Source organism: Pseudopipra pipra, chromosome 5 (genome assembly GCF_036250125.1).
Source record: "Pseudopipra pipra isolate bDixPip1 chromosome 5, bDixPip1.hap1, whole genome shotgun sequence".
Classification (NCBI taxonomy): Eukaryota; Metazoa; Chordata; class Aves; order Passeriformes; family Pipridae; genus Pseudopipra; species Pseudopipra pipra.
The window spans coordinates 45,533,326-45,550,514 of NC_087553.1; the positions used below are offsets into that span (position 1 = coordinate 45,533,326).

Consider the following 17,189-nt stretch of genomic DNA (forward strand, 5'->3'; position numbering starts at 1 on the left):
GCTCCTTCTTGTGTCCCACTGAAAGAAAAATATGGAATAAACTGTGCTACACAAGTAAATCCTTACCTCCACATCTGTTTCCTACATGGCCTATAAAGCTGAATAATTATCTGTCAATAAAGCCATTTATAACAGAGGTCCCAAAGTACTCACACGCATAAGAGAAAAGGGGGAAGGAAAAGTGAAGAAACCACCTAATGCTTCTGAAAAGATTAGTTCCAACCAACACTGAATAATGAAGAACAGCAGGGAAAAAAGCAGATGGGGGCATTGCTACAAAATTCATCTGTGTCACAGTGCCTCTGTCATCTGTTCTGCCAGCCTGGACACAACATGCCTTGTCCTGGGCTGAGACTAAAGACACCATGTAATCTTTTAAAAAAAATCTTCAGGACACAAATCTCTTGAAAAATCTTTCCCTCTCTTACCCTCAGCTAGTCCCTTTCCCATGATACTTTGTTTTTCCATTTATAAATGATTATATAGTCAATTAAAGACACTTTTTTAAAGCATTTTTGTTCACCTAGGCTGAACTAATGCTAATGTTCTGACTGAAATCAAGTGTTCTACTAAATAAGAGTTAAAAGGCACAAGACATCTGTTCATATTTACTTGGTCATACTTTTACTTTGAAATACATGCTCCTAAAATATTTTATTATAATATTACCCAGATAGAATGACATAAACAAATAAAAATTAGAGAATTTTATTCCATTTTGCTACAATAAGCAAGCAATAAACTAAATAGCTAAGAGCCAAAGTCAACATCATCTACTATGACAAGTATGTTGCAATACTGGTTTCATACAGATCTTTGTTTAGATTAAATCTGAGAACATAGTATCCAGTTAAATGCCTAACTATTACAAGTTTGAACACATTATTGAATGTTGTAATAATAATATTAGCCTACAAAGGTCTAGGTAGCTTTCATTTACCTTTTCTAGATATTCTAAAATCTTCATAATATGTACTAGAGGAACACAAGATAGACCATGGCCTGAAAGATTTGACCCTTTATGTACATGCTCAGTGGTTGTCAGAGGAACAACTTTCTCATTTACTATGGTAAATTCAGCAGTTTTGTAAGCAAAACTTGTTAAAACAAAAATCTCTGAGTTGAAGAGAGAAATTTTGCTACAAATGTCCCAAAGCTGCCAAGGAAAGCAATATTTATGTTCTCTATTTGTCCTTATAGTATTTTCATCTCACAGAGAAACTACCTGAAATGTTCACTTACTAAGACGGGATTTTACCCTTTTTAAATGAAAATGTTCAAATGTTCCTGCAAGTTTGGTTTTCTCTTCAATATACATAAGTGAATGTATTCCGATAGCAAAGTTTTTCTTTTCCATGCCTCAGAAATATCTCACTTGTCAAAAAGATATAACAAACAATACCACAACACTATTAAAATACTTCCCCTTTGTACACTGCTTTCATCTGTGGAAGCCAAAACTCCACAGACAGAAGAAAAAATATGCCTAGAGTGATTTGTAGCTGGAGGGACCAGAGCAGAGGCATGTAATATGGCTAAGTCCACCATCGGCCTTGTAAAGAAATGTAGCTTCTCTGCTCCTGGCTTAGAGAAAGATCCAAGACTCTGAGAAGCCAAGTCTCCCTGTACTCTGCCAGGAGCCTGCAGTCAGAGATGATGGGATGTGCTGGCCTCGTGCAGGAACCTATCAAATCCATAGCCCTCCTAAGCTCTCTTTTTAGGACTTCTCCGAACTTAGCACTTACCAGCTCAGTCCCTTCCTCTTCACATGACTCAGCATGGATGGGACTTCCTCCAGCTGGGAAAGGTGAATCTTAATCACAGAGCACTGCAGTTCTCAGCTTTTGCAGTCTAAGGTAAAATGCAGCCTAATGTCACAAAATGTAACAGTCAAGGTCTCAGCTACTGACGCAGCTGGAAAACTGACGTCCTCGAACAGTACATTATGTGCTAGGACAATGGGAACTTGGGATCTCCGGTTTCCCACCAGTTAAGTCACCACTGGTCAGAAGACTGACATCAGTAGCCAGATGTCTTTCCACTGGGCTCTTGTGCAGTCTGTCTTACCTGATTTTGGTGATCTAAAGGGCATGATCTGAACTAGAGACCACAGGTGAGGGCATGCAAGTGAAACGTACAGCACTCTGCCTTCCTTGGAGGAAGAAATGTCATTTTAGAAATGCCACACAGCCTTCAAAGATTGCTTGCTATTTTGCAAAGAAGAAAAGAATAGAAAAGTTCAAAAGAATGCACACTCATCTTTTAATGCCAAAACAAGAACCGGAGGATGGACTTTTGCTGCTGCAAGGAAAGGGCTGACATTTTCTTTTCTTAAGGGATTACCCAAAGGCAGCCAAGAGTAGGGTGGTGGTGGTTAGTGCCACCTGCCATATCAAACATTGCAGGGTGGTTCATGAAGGCACCACATCTCGCTCTTTGCTTTATATTAAGGTCATTACTATTACCTAGAAGCAATACCTCAGGCTGCTGTCTTGAAAGAGTCATAAAATGCAAGTAATGGGGGAAGACTTAAAGCTATGCCAGAATTACAGTGTGTAAGCAGGCTTAATTCTGAATTTTTCTGCAACTGTTAATTTCCATTATACAGATTTAGCATATAATTTTAATTATAGACTTTACTATTACTGATGTTATTATCACAGGTTTAGACAATTGTGCTGATGCAGATAAAAGGAAACCTGTAAAAATAGATATTGATTTCCTATAATGTTTTAGAACATTTTTAGTGGGGAAGTAACTGAAAAGCCTGCGTTAGCAATAGAAAATACCAGCACATTTGCTGATGAGGTGTAAATTTTTTAGTTCTATGTGAATGTATCCCAGGTTACAAAATTATTGTGAAAAAAAAATTTCTATGTAGATGTCCTCACTGCATAATACAAGTTGGTTAGAGGGCACGTAGGTATTAATCATATTTTGCACTCTCTATCCTTTAAGAATTTTTAGCATTTTTAAGAAACCTGAGGGGTTCTTTTAACTGCCAGACCTATAAAAGTAATTTCATGATCCTCCTTATTTTTTTAATTCTAGAACTACAATGTTTTATCACTTTACATGTAGTGCCTACAGAAATTACATTTTCCTTCTTTGAATTCATTGTAATCCCAATTTCAAAGCAGGTAAAAGAAACTTAGCAGCATTTATATGCTGTATAATGCTGATTATGAACTCTGAAGGGCAGTGCTCTAACTCTGCTCCTCAATAACAGTTTAATGATACTCTGTAATGACTTATCAAAATAATGAGGTTTTTTCTATACTGTTTGGTCTTTTCTCCTGAAACTGATTCACAAGCTTATTTTTAATAGTAAATAGAATTGCTTTCACTCTATCTACTACACAGCCCTTTAAAATAAACATTTATAAAGCATTTTTGAGTCAGAAAACAAAGCAGATTAATCATGGGGTTTGTTTTATTTTTGTCTTAATAAGTATTTGCAACTTGTGCTTTCTGTTATGGACACTGTGACTAGACCTCACAGCAGACAAACAGGGTTCCCAGGGGTTACTGGGCATGTCTGCATTTCCAGTGCAAAATACAAGTGGAGAACTGGTTCTGTGGGATCAAGAGGAAGCATAATTCAGTGACAAAAAAAGACACTCTCTGACCTACAATGAAATACAGGGGTACGCACTTAAGAGTTCAGCCTGTCCAGACTTGGTGAAAAAACTGTTGTTTCATAAGCTACATATTTCTCAACTAGCACCTGTATATGCACCCAGATCAACACTTGTCTGAGCACCAAAAAGGGGTACAATCAGTTAATCAAGTCCTCTATCAGAACTGGTACGTGCTGCAAGCTGTATAGACCTTATACAGGAAAGCTGTATATTCTGCCAGACTCAAAACTTTCTAATGTTAGGCAGTCGTACTTCTAATAAGTAAATCCGTGGCAATATTTTGCAGAATTCTGTGCCCACAATTATAGAAGCAGTTGACAACTGTGCAACTCCACTAACTTTGCTCCAGGTTCCTAGTTGTCTTACAACTCCTCTGCCCTCCTACCATGGGATGGAGGATGCCAAACTACTAACTATTTCAACAAATCTGTTTTATAATGGCACTACCAAAACAATTGATATGAAATGAGCCTTCACGGGTTAAAAATGTTTGCAAGACCTATTTCAGCTTTGGGCTGAAGTTTCCAAATGCTGAAAAAGTTCTTCAGAAAAAAAAAGGTCAAGTTTCCTACTTGGATAACCCAGGAATATGTGTACAGAGTTAGAAAGCAAATAGTTATGGTCTTGTTTTAAACACCCACAAATCAGACTTTTTGTACCTGACATTTTCGCACAATTGCAAAATTCAGAGGAACACCATGAAAATTTAAGTACAAATATGTTTCATACAGTTAGATTCCATTAAGGCACAAATCTCCTGCAATGACATAATATTAAGCACAGCTTATTAATCTTAATTTACCTTTCTAGAAATAATATATCATTCATTTGTATGATGTACACTATGTAATCATGTCCAAAAAGGATTATCTACTACATACAAACTGAAAGAAGTCCACATTATCAACTAATCCACTGTAACCTAGGAAAAATTGAATTTAAATCATTTGATACCATGTTATTTGTAAAAGTAAATATAGCAAATACTATATTGCAAAATACATATCTACTAGAAATACACTGGCTGTAGAAACTGCATTAACAGTCAACGAAACTGAATAAAATAACAGTTCCATAGCAAATTTCCTTTCAGATGTATAATGAACCCAAATTTTCATTACTAAAAAAGCCAAAGGGTGGGTAGTTTTCAAGCTAGAACACACAAAAATACTATTTCACAGTAAGTGCATAAAAAGCCAGTAAGCTAGTAGGTTGGCAGGGGAGAAGGGAGGAGCAGGGAATACTGTAATTGAAAAACGTTTTCATTTTCCCAAATATATGCTTTCTCTACTCAGGCTCGGTTTTTTCCTTTGTTTTTAAACGAATTATCAATTTAATCATAAAAATAGTGTACAGAAATATTAATTATTATTCTTTATCTAGCATATTTACGTCTTCTTATCCAGAGAACTGTTTAACTAGCTGCTATATTCATTCAATACCACTAGAAGGTGCTCCTCTGCTGAAAGATAATTATTTGTCTGAATTGCTGCTAAAAGCTAATTTTCCTCCAATAGCTGTGGTTCTGGCCAGTTGTTTACACAGACTGTAATTGCAAAAACTGCCCCTGCTATACAACAGCAGGACCTTGTATGCTACAACCATTATAACAGCATAAAAATAACAGATCTGTTATCACTCAGTTTCTGATAAACCCGAATTCCAGCTGAGCAGGACTCCACTCAGTTTTGCTGGAAGGTGAGGCATAGAAATTATGCTGGAGCTAACACATTGTAAAGAGCCAGTTAGAAATGTGAAGTTAGAAATCACAGAATCGCAGAATTTAAGTCGGAAAAGACTTTTATGATCATCGAGTCTAACTATACACCTAACATTGCCAAGTCCACACCAGACCCATTCCTGGAGTAACTTGAGGCAGAATGCATCCCTAGACAGACATTTGAACACTTGTCTGAAGGCGGAAGGAGAGTCTAACACAAAAAAGAAAGTGAAGACGACCATACAAACACAAACATATAATCTACACCAATTTCACACCAACAGTATTGGTATATCAAGCTGCATCTAGAAATCCAAGGACCAATAACTCATCTTTCATACACAATCTTATATGAGCCTCAACCAAGTTCCAATTTAGCTTGATAGACAGAATGGCACTCTGATAACCTCTGGGTACACACAGACTGCCTTGGTAAATTCTTTGCATATGCACTGTAGCCCTTACCTCTGAAGAGACCACTGACACTTGCATTTGGTCTGGTATGTGCCCTGGCACAGCAATCAGAAACATAGTCTCAAGAGAAGTTTGCTTTTTTATCTGCAGCCTGAGATGAAAATCTGTAGACATCCCCAAGAGAGTAGCACTCCTGTTTTACTCTGTGAATTTAGATAAGTCATAGAGAAGTCACTTCTAATTTAGATAAAAATTGCTCCACCTTTGGCTGCCACAGAGAGGACGCTCATGGGATATGAGCCCCAAATCACTTCAAAGTAATCTAAGCTGGTATGCATCAAGGAGAACATCATGCAAAGTGGTAGGTATGGAGAAAACTGTTTGCAAAGACTTTTTTACTTGCTGTATGAAAGTGACACAAAATTGTGCTAAGCCCCGAATTCCCCAGGTCAGGAACTCCACAGAAGTTCCACAGAAAATACTAGTTTTCAGTTTCTTCTTCCTTTTCTACACGTCCAGTACATTACACTGTTATGGTTTTTTGTCACTTACATCTATGAGCACAGATTAGCAAAAGAGCTAGGATATTTGGGGGGTTTTGTTAATTAAAACTGTAATTGCTCAATTTTTAGGCCTTTTACTAAGTAAGCTAAAATTAAATATTGTTGCTGCTGTGACTCTCTAGGAATGTTTTCCTTTATCCTGCCTCATCTCTTTACTCTCTCACTGCCCTAATTATTATTTTTATTATTTGTTTAGCATGTCTGACTTTAGCTAAATCTTGTACAGATTTAGAGTCTTCTTTGCTTTAATATTAAATGAAAGTGTGTTTCTTAGTAGACATTGCATCAGTGGCCTAGAAACAGAAAACATTATGTGCATCATGTGCATAAGTGAGCCTGAAAAGCCCTGAGCAGCTGGCGACTTTGAAAGATCACACCCCAATGCTGCAGATGAAAGATGAATTCAAGGCTCTGCAGCTACCTCTACCCAGACGTCCAATCTGCCCTTGGGAGACTCCTTTCCACATGAAGGCACCAGCTAGAGTGTGAATCCTCAAAGCAGAAAAGTCTCTGCTGTTCCTGTCATCCCCTGGCAAGAGCCACTCAGAGGGGAAAGCAGTACTTCCCCCTCTGTTGAAAAGAGAATAAAGCAGAAAATTCTATTTTTCAGCATCTGAAATTAGGGTATGTGTCTCATACATCTCAGTAGTCACATTTAGAAATACTGTGTTTCTCCCCTACCTGTGTCATAGCGAACAATTACTGATCCCTCGTCCTCAAAAGTCACATTGGTTAGGAAGTACATTTACAAATTCTATAAACGACATTTACTAATTGCTAAATAGTTCTTAAATCCTGAGGATGTATTCAAAGTTTTATAAGGGCCACAATGAAGATTTTTTTCATTTTGGAAACAAACAAAAGAAAACAACAAAACAAAGAAATGTAATTTTGTAAGGCAGGTGCACAGGCTGACTTGGAGTCCCAGCAACATCACACAAAGAGAAATGTTGTTTTGTATGCAAAAGACCCCCAGTTCTGGGCCCCTCAGTTCAGGAAGGATATTGAGGTGCTGGAGCAGGTCCAGAGAAGAGCAACAAGGCTGGTGAAGCGAGTTGAACACAAGTCCTATGAGGAGAGACTAAGGAAGCTGGGGTTGTTCAGCCTGGAGAAGAGGAGGCTCAGGGGAGACCTCATCACTCTCTACAACTCCCTGAAAGGAGGTTGTAGCCAGGTGGGGGTTGGTCTCTTCTCCCAGGCAACCAGCAGTAGGACAAGAGGGCATGGTCTTAAGCTGTGCTAGGGGAGGTTTAGGTGGAATATTAGGAAGAAATTCTTTATAGAGAGGGTAATCAGGCATTGGAATGGGCTGCCCTGGAGGTTTTTAAGATGAGACTGGATGTGGCAATTAGTGCCATGGTCTTGTAACCATCGGGGTGTTGGATCAAGAGTTGGACTTAATGATATCAGAGGTACTTTCCAACCCAGTTGATTCTATGATTCATGTCACTCTGACTAAGGAAATCATGTTCTCCTTGGGGCTCTCCAGCAGGCACATGGTGAGATCATGTTCCACACTAACATCCTTTCCATCTCCTCATTGTATGGCATAAGGATAGAAGAAATTTGCCCCTGCACTAGGCTGCACCTGCACCATGCCCATCAGGCTGTGTCTGCTAGGAATAAGCTCATTTCTATTTCTGGAAATTGGGGAATGGAGATATATTACTCCTATAAGTGGCAGGCATCATTCCAAAATCACTCCCTGACTCAATCAGAAAGGAAAATCTGACAGTCATGTCAAAAAGATCAAAACACAGATTTGACACATCAATATAAAGTAGCAATGAACTTATTTTTAGTTTTCACTGGATGCTAAATATTATCTAGAGCTTTCCCATTATGGAAAATTTGACACACGTAGATCTTCTCACACTCTCACGCTGCTGCTTGAGGAATGGGATATGTACCTCCAGTAGAATCAAAGCTTTCACTGGAGAGAGAATAATCTTTTTGTAGCTGCTACCTATATCTCTCCAATTAAACTCTACAATTTACTACCCAGAGACTAATTCCACAACTAAGGCTAAGTGCAAACAACAGCAGTTTTCTCATTGAGCATGAAGAGAGGAAGCAGTGAGATGTTATGGCTCTTCTAAAAATACAAGAGTAAAAGAAGACATCTGGAGGTCACTTGCATGCTTTTCATTTATATTTGAAAGGTCACTTGTGGTCTCCCTCATGAATGATGTAAAGTTTAAAATAAACTGATATCTTAATTACTGGCAAGTTGCCAGAGCTGGAATCTGATGAGCCTGCACTCACTCAGTGGCTGGCTGTGAGCTGCTTCTTTTTATGTTTGTTTGGTTGTTTGGGGTTTTTTGTTGTTGTTGAGGATTCTGGCTCTCAGAAATGCTTGCTCACAGTCATTTGTGTGTTATTATTAGCAAACTGTTAGACTGGCCCCTTGGCACATTTTGTAGGACCAAAATAATTTTATTGTATGGCTTCAAAATTTTACTGGAAACAAAAGAGGTGAATTGACTGTGAAGCAATCACAGTAGACCTTGAATACCTTCAACAGTGTTAACTTGATCATTGTTACTGAAATACTAAACAGGCTCTTGAGGACATTATTTTTTACCAGCTATCAGATTAGTTGTTTTCTATTAGGCTGAAGTCATCGATGGAAAAGAAAAAGCAGGAACAAAGTTGCTGGGTACTAAAAGACAGTTCTTACTGTAATGTAAGACAGAGCTGACAACTGAAAAGAATATGCTCTATCAGGTTAGAATTTTATGCAAATATTACCATTATTTGTTTCTACAGATGATGGTACAACTGTTCCTATCACTACTATCAAACAAGAATGGGAAACAATCTGGCTGAAAAACAACCATGCAAAAAACTTATCACATCTATGGGAAGGTTCTTTTGCAAAACAGATCACATTTGGTTCATCAGCCATTGCATAAACACCACTATGAAAGTGACATGCCAATAATGCTCAGATTTTATACTAACATGACCCCTAATATATAATTAATCATATATGTACTGTTATATGAATTTATTGTCTTACCTGCCTAACAGATTCACATTTCCTATGTAGTGCACCATCATCCTGACTAAATCCCAGTCTCCCTAATTTCCTCTTGAAATCTGCACACATTCATTGCTTCAGTGGATACACACTTTAAATTCAACATAAAAGGAGACACTGAAGAGTCTGGGTTTGAGTGGTTTGCAACATCTTTTAGAGCCTTCCAGATAACATGTTTGACAAAAAGAGTAATGTTTTCAGACAACAGGTCCTCAGTGGGTGTTTTGTTTGAAACTGTCTGTCATGAAATTGCTCCCAGCATGGCAGTACTGTATATTAAAAAATCTGCAAAATTTGTGTATATCCACAGCTCAGTGCGATTCCTATAATGAGTGCTTTATTTATTTGCCCCAGTGTCTATGAAGCTCATATTATCATTTAATTTTAAATAAACTGCATACTGTGAACGTTTGTAAGAGAGTAACCCATTAAATTCAACATTTATTCAACAGCTTTAATTTCCTGGCTCTATTATGATGATTCCTCCATTTTAAGAAATACAGCTTTAGCTCTATATATGTTTTGTTTCTGCAATTTTTTATAACACATTAAATATTTATTTTCCATCCACATCATTTAGAAAGGAACTTACAAATATAAATCTAAGCACACTCAATGGCAATCGAATAAAATACAGTCTCTGTAATCAGGCTTTAATCAGATTTTAATGCATCTTTATAATCAGTTAGAAAAATGGGCAGGTAGACACATACATGTTTTGTAGTAAGCAAGTTTTTAAAAACTGATATATCTAATATGCAGCATAAGCTAAAGATCAGTACATGTAGAAAACAGTTAAAGCAAAGATCCTGGACTGAAAAAATTAAGATATTATTTTTCTAAGTCTACTGCCCATTTGTGCATACTGCAAAAAGTCTATTCAAATGAAAGATTATTTTATATCTACTGATAGATCATCTTTATATACAGTGATGCAAAACACACAGCCTGAACTTTGGGCCAAAATACCTCCCACTGAACTCAGAATTTGGGCCTGAAGTTGTAGTGCAGAACTGCAACTGTGCACACGCTGACCAGGTGCCAACTAAAACATACACTTTCTATACACTAAACACTTTGCTACAGATGCCCCAGAGTAATATGAAAAATGTGCAAAAGCTTATTCAGGGATTTCTTTTAAGTCAGGATTTGAATGCATTTTCTGAATGCATAGTGCCATCAAATGGGTCAGTTTGTAAGCTCTTTCTGCTTTTAATAAAGCAGAAAATTAATCAAGAAATCTGTAAGTGAGCACAAAGTAATTACCACTTTCCCCTTCCTCAAGTAACTCTCTTATACAGAACAAAAAAACCCCAGGGTATGTATCTTTATTTTTCATTTCCCCAAACTTCCAGTATTACATCTATGACCTTTCATTTTCCATTTCAAAATAAAAAGCACAGCAGAACACAATATCTAACCAAATAGAAGATATGCTTAGTGATGAATCAAAATAATATGGTGGATAAGAGCCAAAAGACAATGTTAAAATTCCGCTTCTTCTGACTATATGCCATAAAGATATAAAGAATGTACTAGATAAGGACTGTTTTCCTTGGGAATATTTATCATGGGAGATATTTATCAAATGAAGTAAGCTATTTCTTGAGTGAGGAACAAGAAATGTAATTGTTTTCTAATCTTGTTTTAAGTCATGAGCAGTATCTTGAAGGATTCCCCGAAGAGGTTACTGTTCAAAGATTACTGTTCAATGAATATTTCCAACAAAAAACATTCCACTGTGTCCTCTAGTCGAGATCTCTATTTCTCATCAATATAGTTCAACTAGTCCCTTAACTCTCTGCAAACTCAGTGATGAAGCCTAAATAATGTTTCCAGAACCCTTCTCCTTCCACTTTTAGACACATAGCATGCTTGCGCTCATTTATTTTTATAGTCCGTGACAGTCATGGCTATCAGACAGTGACTGTCACAGATGGAAAACTGTATTATGACACAGTTCTAGCTATGCTACTTTTCTAGTTCATATGCAAGCTCAGCAGCACGAAATACAGAAGCCAAGGGACAAAGAGCAGGTAGGGCATAGAGAAAGAAAATCCTTTCCACTCCTCTTCATTTAAAGTGAGATGTGCAGACTAATCCTTTTCAATTTCAGTTGCAGCCTGCACTGTGAGCCAAGATCTGACAGGGGAAGATTGACTGGTGCCACTTGGTATCCTGACTGCACGAAGTTATACACAGGTCACAAGAAAAAGTTATACACAGGCCACAAGAATAAAAGGAGGGATTTCTAGGCAGTGAAGACATTGAAATAGTAGCAAATAACTGTCGGAAAATCTTTCAGCATGGGCTGTACAAAACTTCTGGACACACAGAGATATACTGAAACCGTAAATCCACATCATTATCTCATCAAAGCAATTGGTATTCACGCTAGCTAGTTTACAGCCAGCATGGCCACATCAGTCAGCAATACAGCCAGCTCTCCAGTCACACTGACTGCCATCTGCTCACAATGTATCACAAGCAACAGCACATTTCCACTGACACACTGTGTGGGTACAGTCCCACAGCACTCGGGCCAGCACAAGGTATGGCTGCCATGGCCCCCAGCTATCTTGCCTGCACAGTCCCTGGCTGTTCCATCAGCACTGACACTCAAGCCATCGCATCAGTTCAAGGAGCTGCCACAGAGCTGCCACTGGTTTTCCAGTTGCTGCCTGAGCCAGAGTGCTGCTCCATCACATTAAGAGCAGTGCTGGCTTGAGGGAGGCACCAAAATGATGTGGCTGGGGCTAGGAGGGTGGGGCTGGGACAGATCTACATTGGCTCAAATTGCCACAAAACTCAACATGCAGGAACTAGCCTCAGATCAGATTGTACCCAGATCTGTACTGGTTGCCCAGACCACAACCACAAATATCTGTAAGCCAGCACTACCTCCAGGGTAGTGCCTGTTACTTTCCTCGCAGTGCTGACCCCATCTTAGTGCTGCACAAACATCAGTATGGTCAGAGATGTGATCCTTACAGACCTTCCTTACAGAAGGCAGACCTTCTCCTTTTGGCAGTAATACCGAATCAAGCCACTTTAAAATATATGTTTAGGTACATCTTATCTATAATATACAGTTACAAATCCAGAAGGAATTATCATAATAACCTACTAGATAGAAAATAACTACTCTGTAGTCAGATGAACGTATTCTCAAAAAGAAAAATTCACGTCATGATGAAGTCACATCCTATAACAACTTGTTCCATGGAGTGTCTAGCCTTTCAGATAAAAAAAAAGTGCTGGCTATTTGCCACTTCCAAGCACTGGACCTCGCAATACATTTGCTGAACAGAAAGTTCTGTCCTTCAAATCAAATTTGAGCAAGTCACCCTCTAATCTTCCCTTTATCCTCCCTTTATCCTCTCAATCTTCTCACTATAGGGCTAATTTTCCTATTTTATCATTGGTTTCATTATTTTTGCCTTATCTTCTATTTAACACAATCATTTCTCAATTGTGGAAGCCAGAATTGAAAACATTATTGTGACAGTGCTTGTTCCAGGTAAAATGTCCTCTTTATGTGAACATTTTACATTTACCACTACACTATGGTAAAAACAGTCAAATAGCCATCATGCCACTTATTTATTTTTCAGAATAAGTGCTTCAAGAGAAGTCTGTATTAAAAGAAGTCTCTTAATGTGGCTTTGCTTGTTCATTCCTTGATACAACAGCTTTACATTTGATTTATTGAAACAATAGTGGCTCTCTCTCAATCTTAATAGAATGAGACACACTACAGAAATGGCCTATTGCTCATGTGTTTCGAGGTGTTCCAGTAACCATCCATCCTGCAGTCCTACCAGTATAAGAATATGGGAGTTGTCCATCTAGACCAGCAGCAACACACCCAGCATTAGATGTTTCAAAGAACAGTGCAACTGCTGGGAGTGAAGGAAACTTTTCCATGATTTCTACTTATCTCTAAAACATAGTGACAGCCTTGAGCCCTCAGATGCAACATTCTCTACATGTCAGTTAGGACAATGGTGGATATTTTTGTATCTCAATATATTTACATCCAAATTCTCAGTCTCAGAATTTAATCCAGGGATGTTCCATTCCCGTCAGTCAGTTCATGGGCAGTATGTTCCTCAGTTAAGTCACATCTTGCATAAGAAAGCATTTACTGTCATGTTTTTCTCCATTTTCTGCCTTTCCATTTTACTGACTCACTCTTGAACTAAGACAGAGCCAGGTCCTGCTTCTCTAGAATTCCCATTTTCACATGGGAACCTTTCAGGACAGCTCTGCTAATATTAACAACAGCCCCTGCTTCCACTTAGGTGACTTTCGACATGTAGTGTTGTCGCCCTAAGGAACAATGCCTTTTCTTCAAATTGCTGAGAAAGCTACATACTAAGATTTAAAAACTGGTCTGAAGGTGCAAAGGAGTATTTTTGTAACATGGAAAAACTGAAAATTACTGACCTCTAAAGTATTTAAAACATGTCAGCTTTCACTGTTTTTATCCTTGTTTGACTGAAATCACTGAGAATTATTCTCATATAAGTAGACATGGCATTATTTTCCATGATGATGTAAGTTTTGATGTACTGAGTTCTATACAGCTCTAAACAGCAGAAGTGATCAATAGCAAAGCTTACAAAACTGCCATGAGTAGAAAGCTGAAAGGAAAAGGCAGAAAGCCATTACCAAGAAGTCAGCAAGTGTATCATGTAACTTACCAAACAGGCGCTGATGGAAGAGAAATTTCCCAGCTATGAGTCCTGTGAGAATGGCAAGCAGCCACAGAATCACCTTCAAAAATCTCCAGCCTCCTCCTTCAGGGTATTTATTTGTTACAAAGGAGAAACAATTACCAACAACAATAACATTGGCTTCTGTCTGACTGTGAGATACTGGGTCCTCAGCAAATATTAAGAAGTTAAAGAAGATCACTAAGTAAGCCACAACTAAGCGAGACCATGGATGCTGGAAGTAGTAGCGGAAGTCTTTATCCATCCTCAGATACTGCAGAACTGGTTTTTGCCTGTATGTGAAGACACAAATGCACAACATTACATATATCCAGAATTCTCGGAGCTTAGGAGAGACCTGCACATTTACAAAAATCAAATCACTGTGATCTTGACATCAGTAAATTTTAACACTTTAGACTTGACTAGCAATGAAAGTTTCAATCAAAAGATACTGTTACATCCAGGAAGAGAAAAATTGAAATTTCTGTCCGTTCCAATGTAAAAACAACAAACAAACATATATACATTATAGCACAGGATTTTTAGTTTCAAATACACTATTGCTTTCATGCCCACTTCATAACGGGGTATGAAAAGCATGGAATGAATGTAAGAACACAGTACGATACATGAAACTCAAGAGTGCCTTTCCAGCCACATTCCAAAAAATACAAGACAGATTTCACAAAGGTTCATGCTAAGCCTAAATGGAATCCTTCTCCTTATAGGAGGAGGCTGAAACTAGCCCATACGTCCAGTGAGGTCTTCCACTGGAAGCTTAAAAGCATATACCCCAGAAACATCACAAACTTGTGTTCATATAAAGGAATAACATGTTGGAAAAGTTGGAAAAGCTACAATTAATTCTTGCAGATCAGCCAACTCTATATAAATCTTTTCATTGACTTCCCAGGGAGTACATCTATAGTTAACCATATTTTCAAAACCAGAAAATGAGAGTGCCCTGAGCACAGACTGCTCTGTATGAATACAAAAATTCTGTTTTGAAACCTGCCTATTTATGAAGTACTGCTATAGAAAAATGCAACTGAGCATAGTTAACATTTCAGTTGTCTGTCATTTGATTTTTTTTTCTTTTATTCACAATCAATTAGTTGTTTCATCCTCTTGAACCACTTTGTATGCACAAAGATACAAGGCCTTTGTGTTGTGGAACACCACAATTATTCAAGGGACACAGAGTGTAGGAAGAGGAAAAAAAATGCATCTAGTAATATTGCTTGTTTATTACAGCACAATCCTTGAAGGATACAGTGACAAATTTTTGCAAATGTCATATGCCCTTCAGGAAGAAACAAAACAAACAAACAAAAACCCCCCACAAATTGCAGCAAAAGACCTAAATCACCCAATCAATTACTCATTCCTTCTTGGATTTTTAGGTATCACTTTGCAAACTTAGAAATTGCATGAATTTCAATGTCTCCCTTTAGTTACTTCCTTCCAAATTATTTAATTCTATGGTGCAATTTATATTTGTAAAATTACAAACAACCCTGTACGTATTAAATGAAAAGGATAAAAGAAACTCTCGGCAGATTCAAACAATGCATTCAGTAAATAATAAAAATCAGTAAGGTCCCATTATGCATAAATTACATATGAAAAAGAAAAAAATACCATATTACAAAGTTAAAAAGTTGACACAAGGAAATGTCAGTCCTTCAAAAACTTTATGAAAAAAAACTTACTTAAAACTAGGACCATTGCCTAAGAAAATACCACTCTGGGGACATAAAACTGCCCAAAGCTATTTCTTGTTCTCCTTTTTTCCTGTTACCGGTAAGAAAAGTTTTGGTATTTCCTTATGTGTATGAATCATCTTAAAGCCCGAATGGGGCTGGAGATAAACAACTAAATGTCCTGGTATTTTTGACAGCTGCCGGATATCCGAGAGTTATTAGACACCCAGATGAAGACTCGGCTTCCTAGGAAGCGTTTTATAGCATCAGAAGCCAATATTAGCCATAGCAGCAGTGCTAAATCTCCAGTAAAAATCCTGCTCCTGTCTACCTCAACGCCAAAAACGCGGGTGCCGAAAGCGCCGCGCCCCACACGCCCATCGCAACCTGTTAAATCGACCCCTTTCCCCCTGCCCCTGGCGCAGACCCGCGGCCACCTCACCCCGCGCCGCTGCGGCCGCCGCCGCACCCTCCCCGCGGGGGCACCGGGCCACGGGCCCCCGCAGCGCCGGGGCCGCCCCGCGCCCGCCGCACTCACCGCCACGGGGGATCCGCGCCGCGGGCGCGGCGCTGCTGCGGCGGCACGGCTCGGCTCTCCTCGGCTCAGCTCGGCTCGGCTCAGCTCGGCTCAGCTCTGCTTGGCGCCTGCCGCGGTGCGGCTCCCGGCTGCGGGCGGCCCCGCTCCGCTTCGCTGCCCCCCGCAGCTGCCGCGGCCGGCAGGGCCCCCCAGCCCCTCGGGCTCTGACGGCGGCGCCGGTGCCGCGGCGTCCCGCCCCCCCGGCCGCCGCCGGGAGGGAGCGGCAGCGGTAGCTGTGCTGGCTTGTTCCTCTCCGCTCCGCTCCCGGGCGCGGGCGAGCGGCCCCGGCAGTGCCGCAGCCGCGGCGGCAGCGGGCGGCGCCGCTGCGGCAGGGTCCCCGCGCCCCCGACGCCCGTGCCCGCCCCTCCCCCGGAGCCTGCCAGCAAGGACCCGAAACGTGCGCGGTGTGCCCGCGGGTGTCTCTATTCACCCTGGAAAATGGTGGCCTGGGACCCACCGGGGCTTAGCCAGCCGGCGGAGGTGAACGAAACCCGAAACCCCATCACTCAATTGCCCCCGGTCAGACTTCAGTATTACGCAAATTAGCTGTAGAAAATCACAAACAGGGGAAATAGGCGGTCAAATCTGGAGATGTATTACCCCAGAGCAAAAGCACAGGGCTGGCAATAACAGCTAAATCACTCAGGACGAATTAGGAAAACCTTTATGTTTGGGAGGGGAGGGAGGTTTATACCCAATTTGCTTACTTGGGAGGGGGCTATGGTGAGGCCACGGCCAGTCTCCGGGGTGCACACACACAGTCCTTATGGTCACTGTGTCAGGCAAAACTCCTCTGTGCAGCATAGC

General features: G+C 39.8%; 1 protein-coding gene across 7 annotated transcripts in view; it reads right to left on the bottom strand.

The window, feature by feature from the left end:
- The window catches only part of TMEM117 (transmembrane protein 117), a 211,272-nt gene extending 194,611 nt beyond the window's left edge, over positions 1–16,661 (bottom strand). For 2 of the 7 annotated variants that reach the window (XM_064655865.1, XM_064655864.1), the window contains exons 1-2: positions 16,344–16,656; positions 14,088–14,392 (exon numbers count right to left, since the gene is read on the bottom strand). In XM_064655865.1, the coding sequence (XP_064511935.1) occupies positions 14,088–14,364 (277 nt within the window). In that variant the 5' untranslated portion in view covers positions 14,365–14,392; positions 16,344–16,656. Of the gene's footprint in view, positions 1–1,589; positions 1,710–1,745; positions 1,856–14,087; positions 14,393–15,814; positions 15,836–16,343 lie in introns of those variants that run through there. The other 5 variants (XM_064655859.1, XM_064655860.1, XM_064655863.1 and 2 more) reach the window with 5 other exon arrangements.
- Between the last annotated feature and the right edge of the window lie 528 nt (positions 16,662–17,189).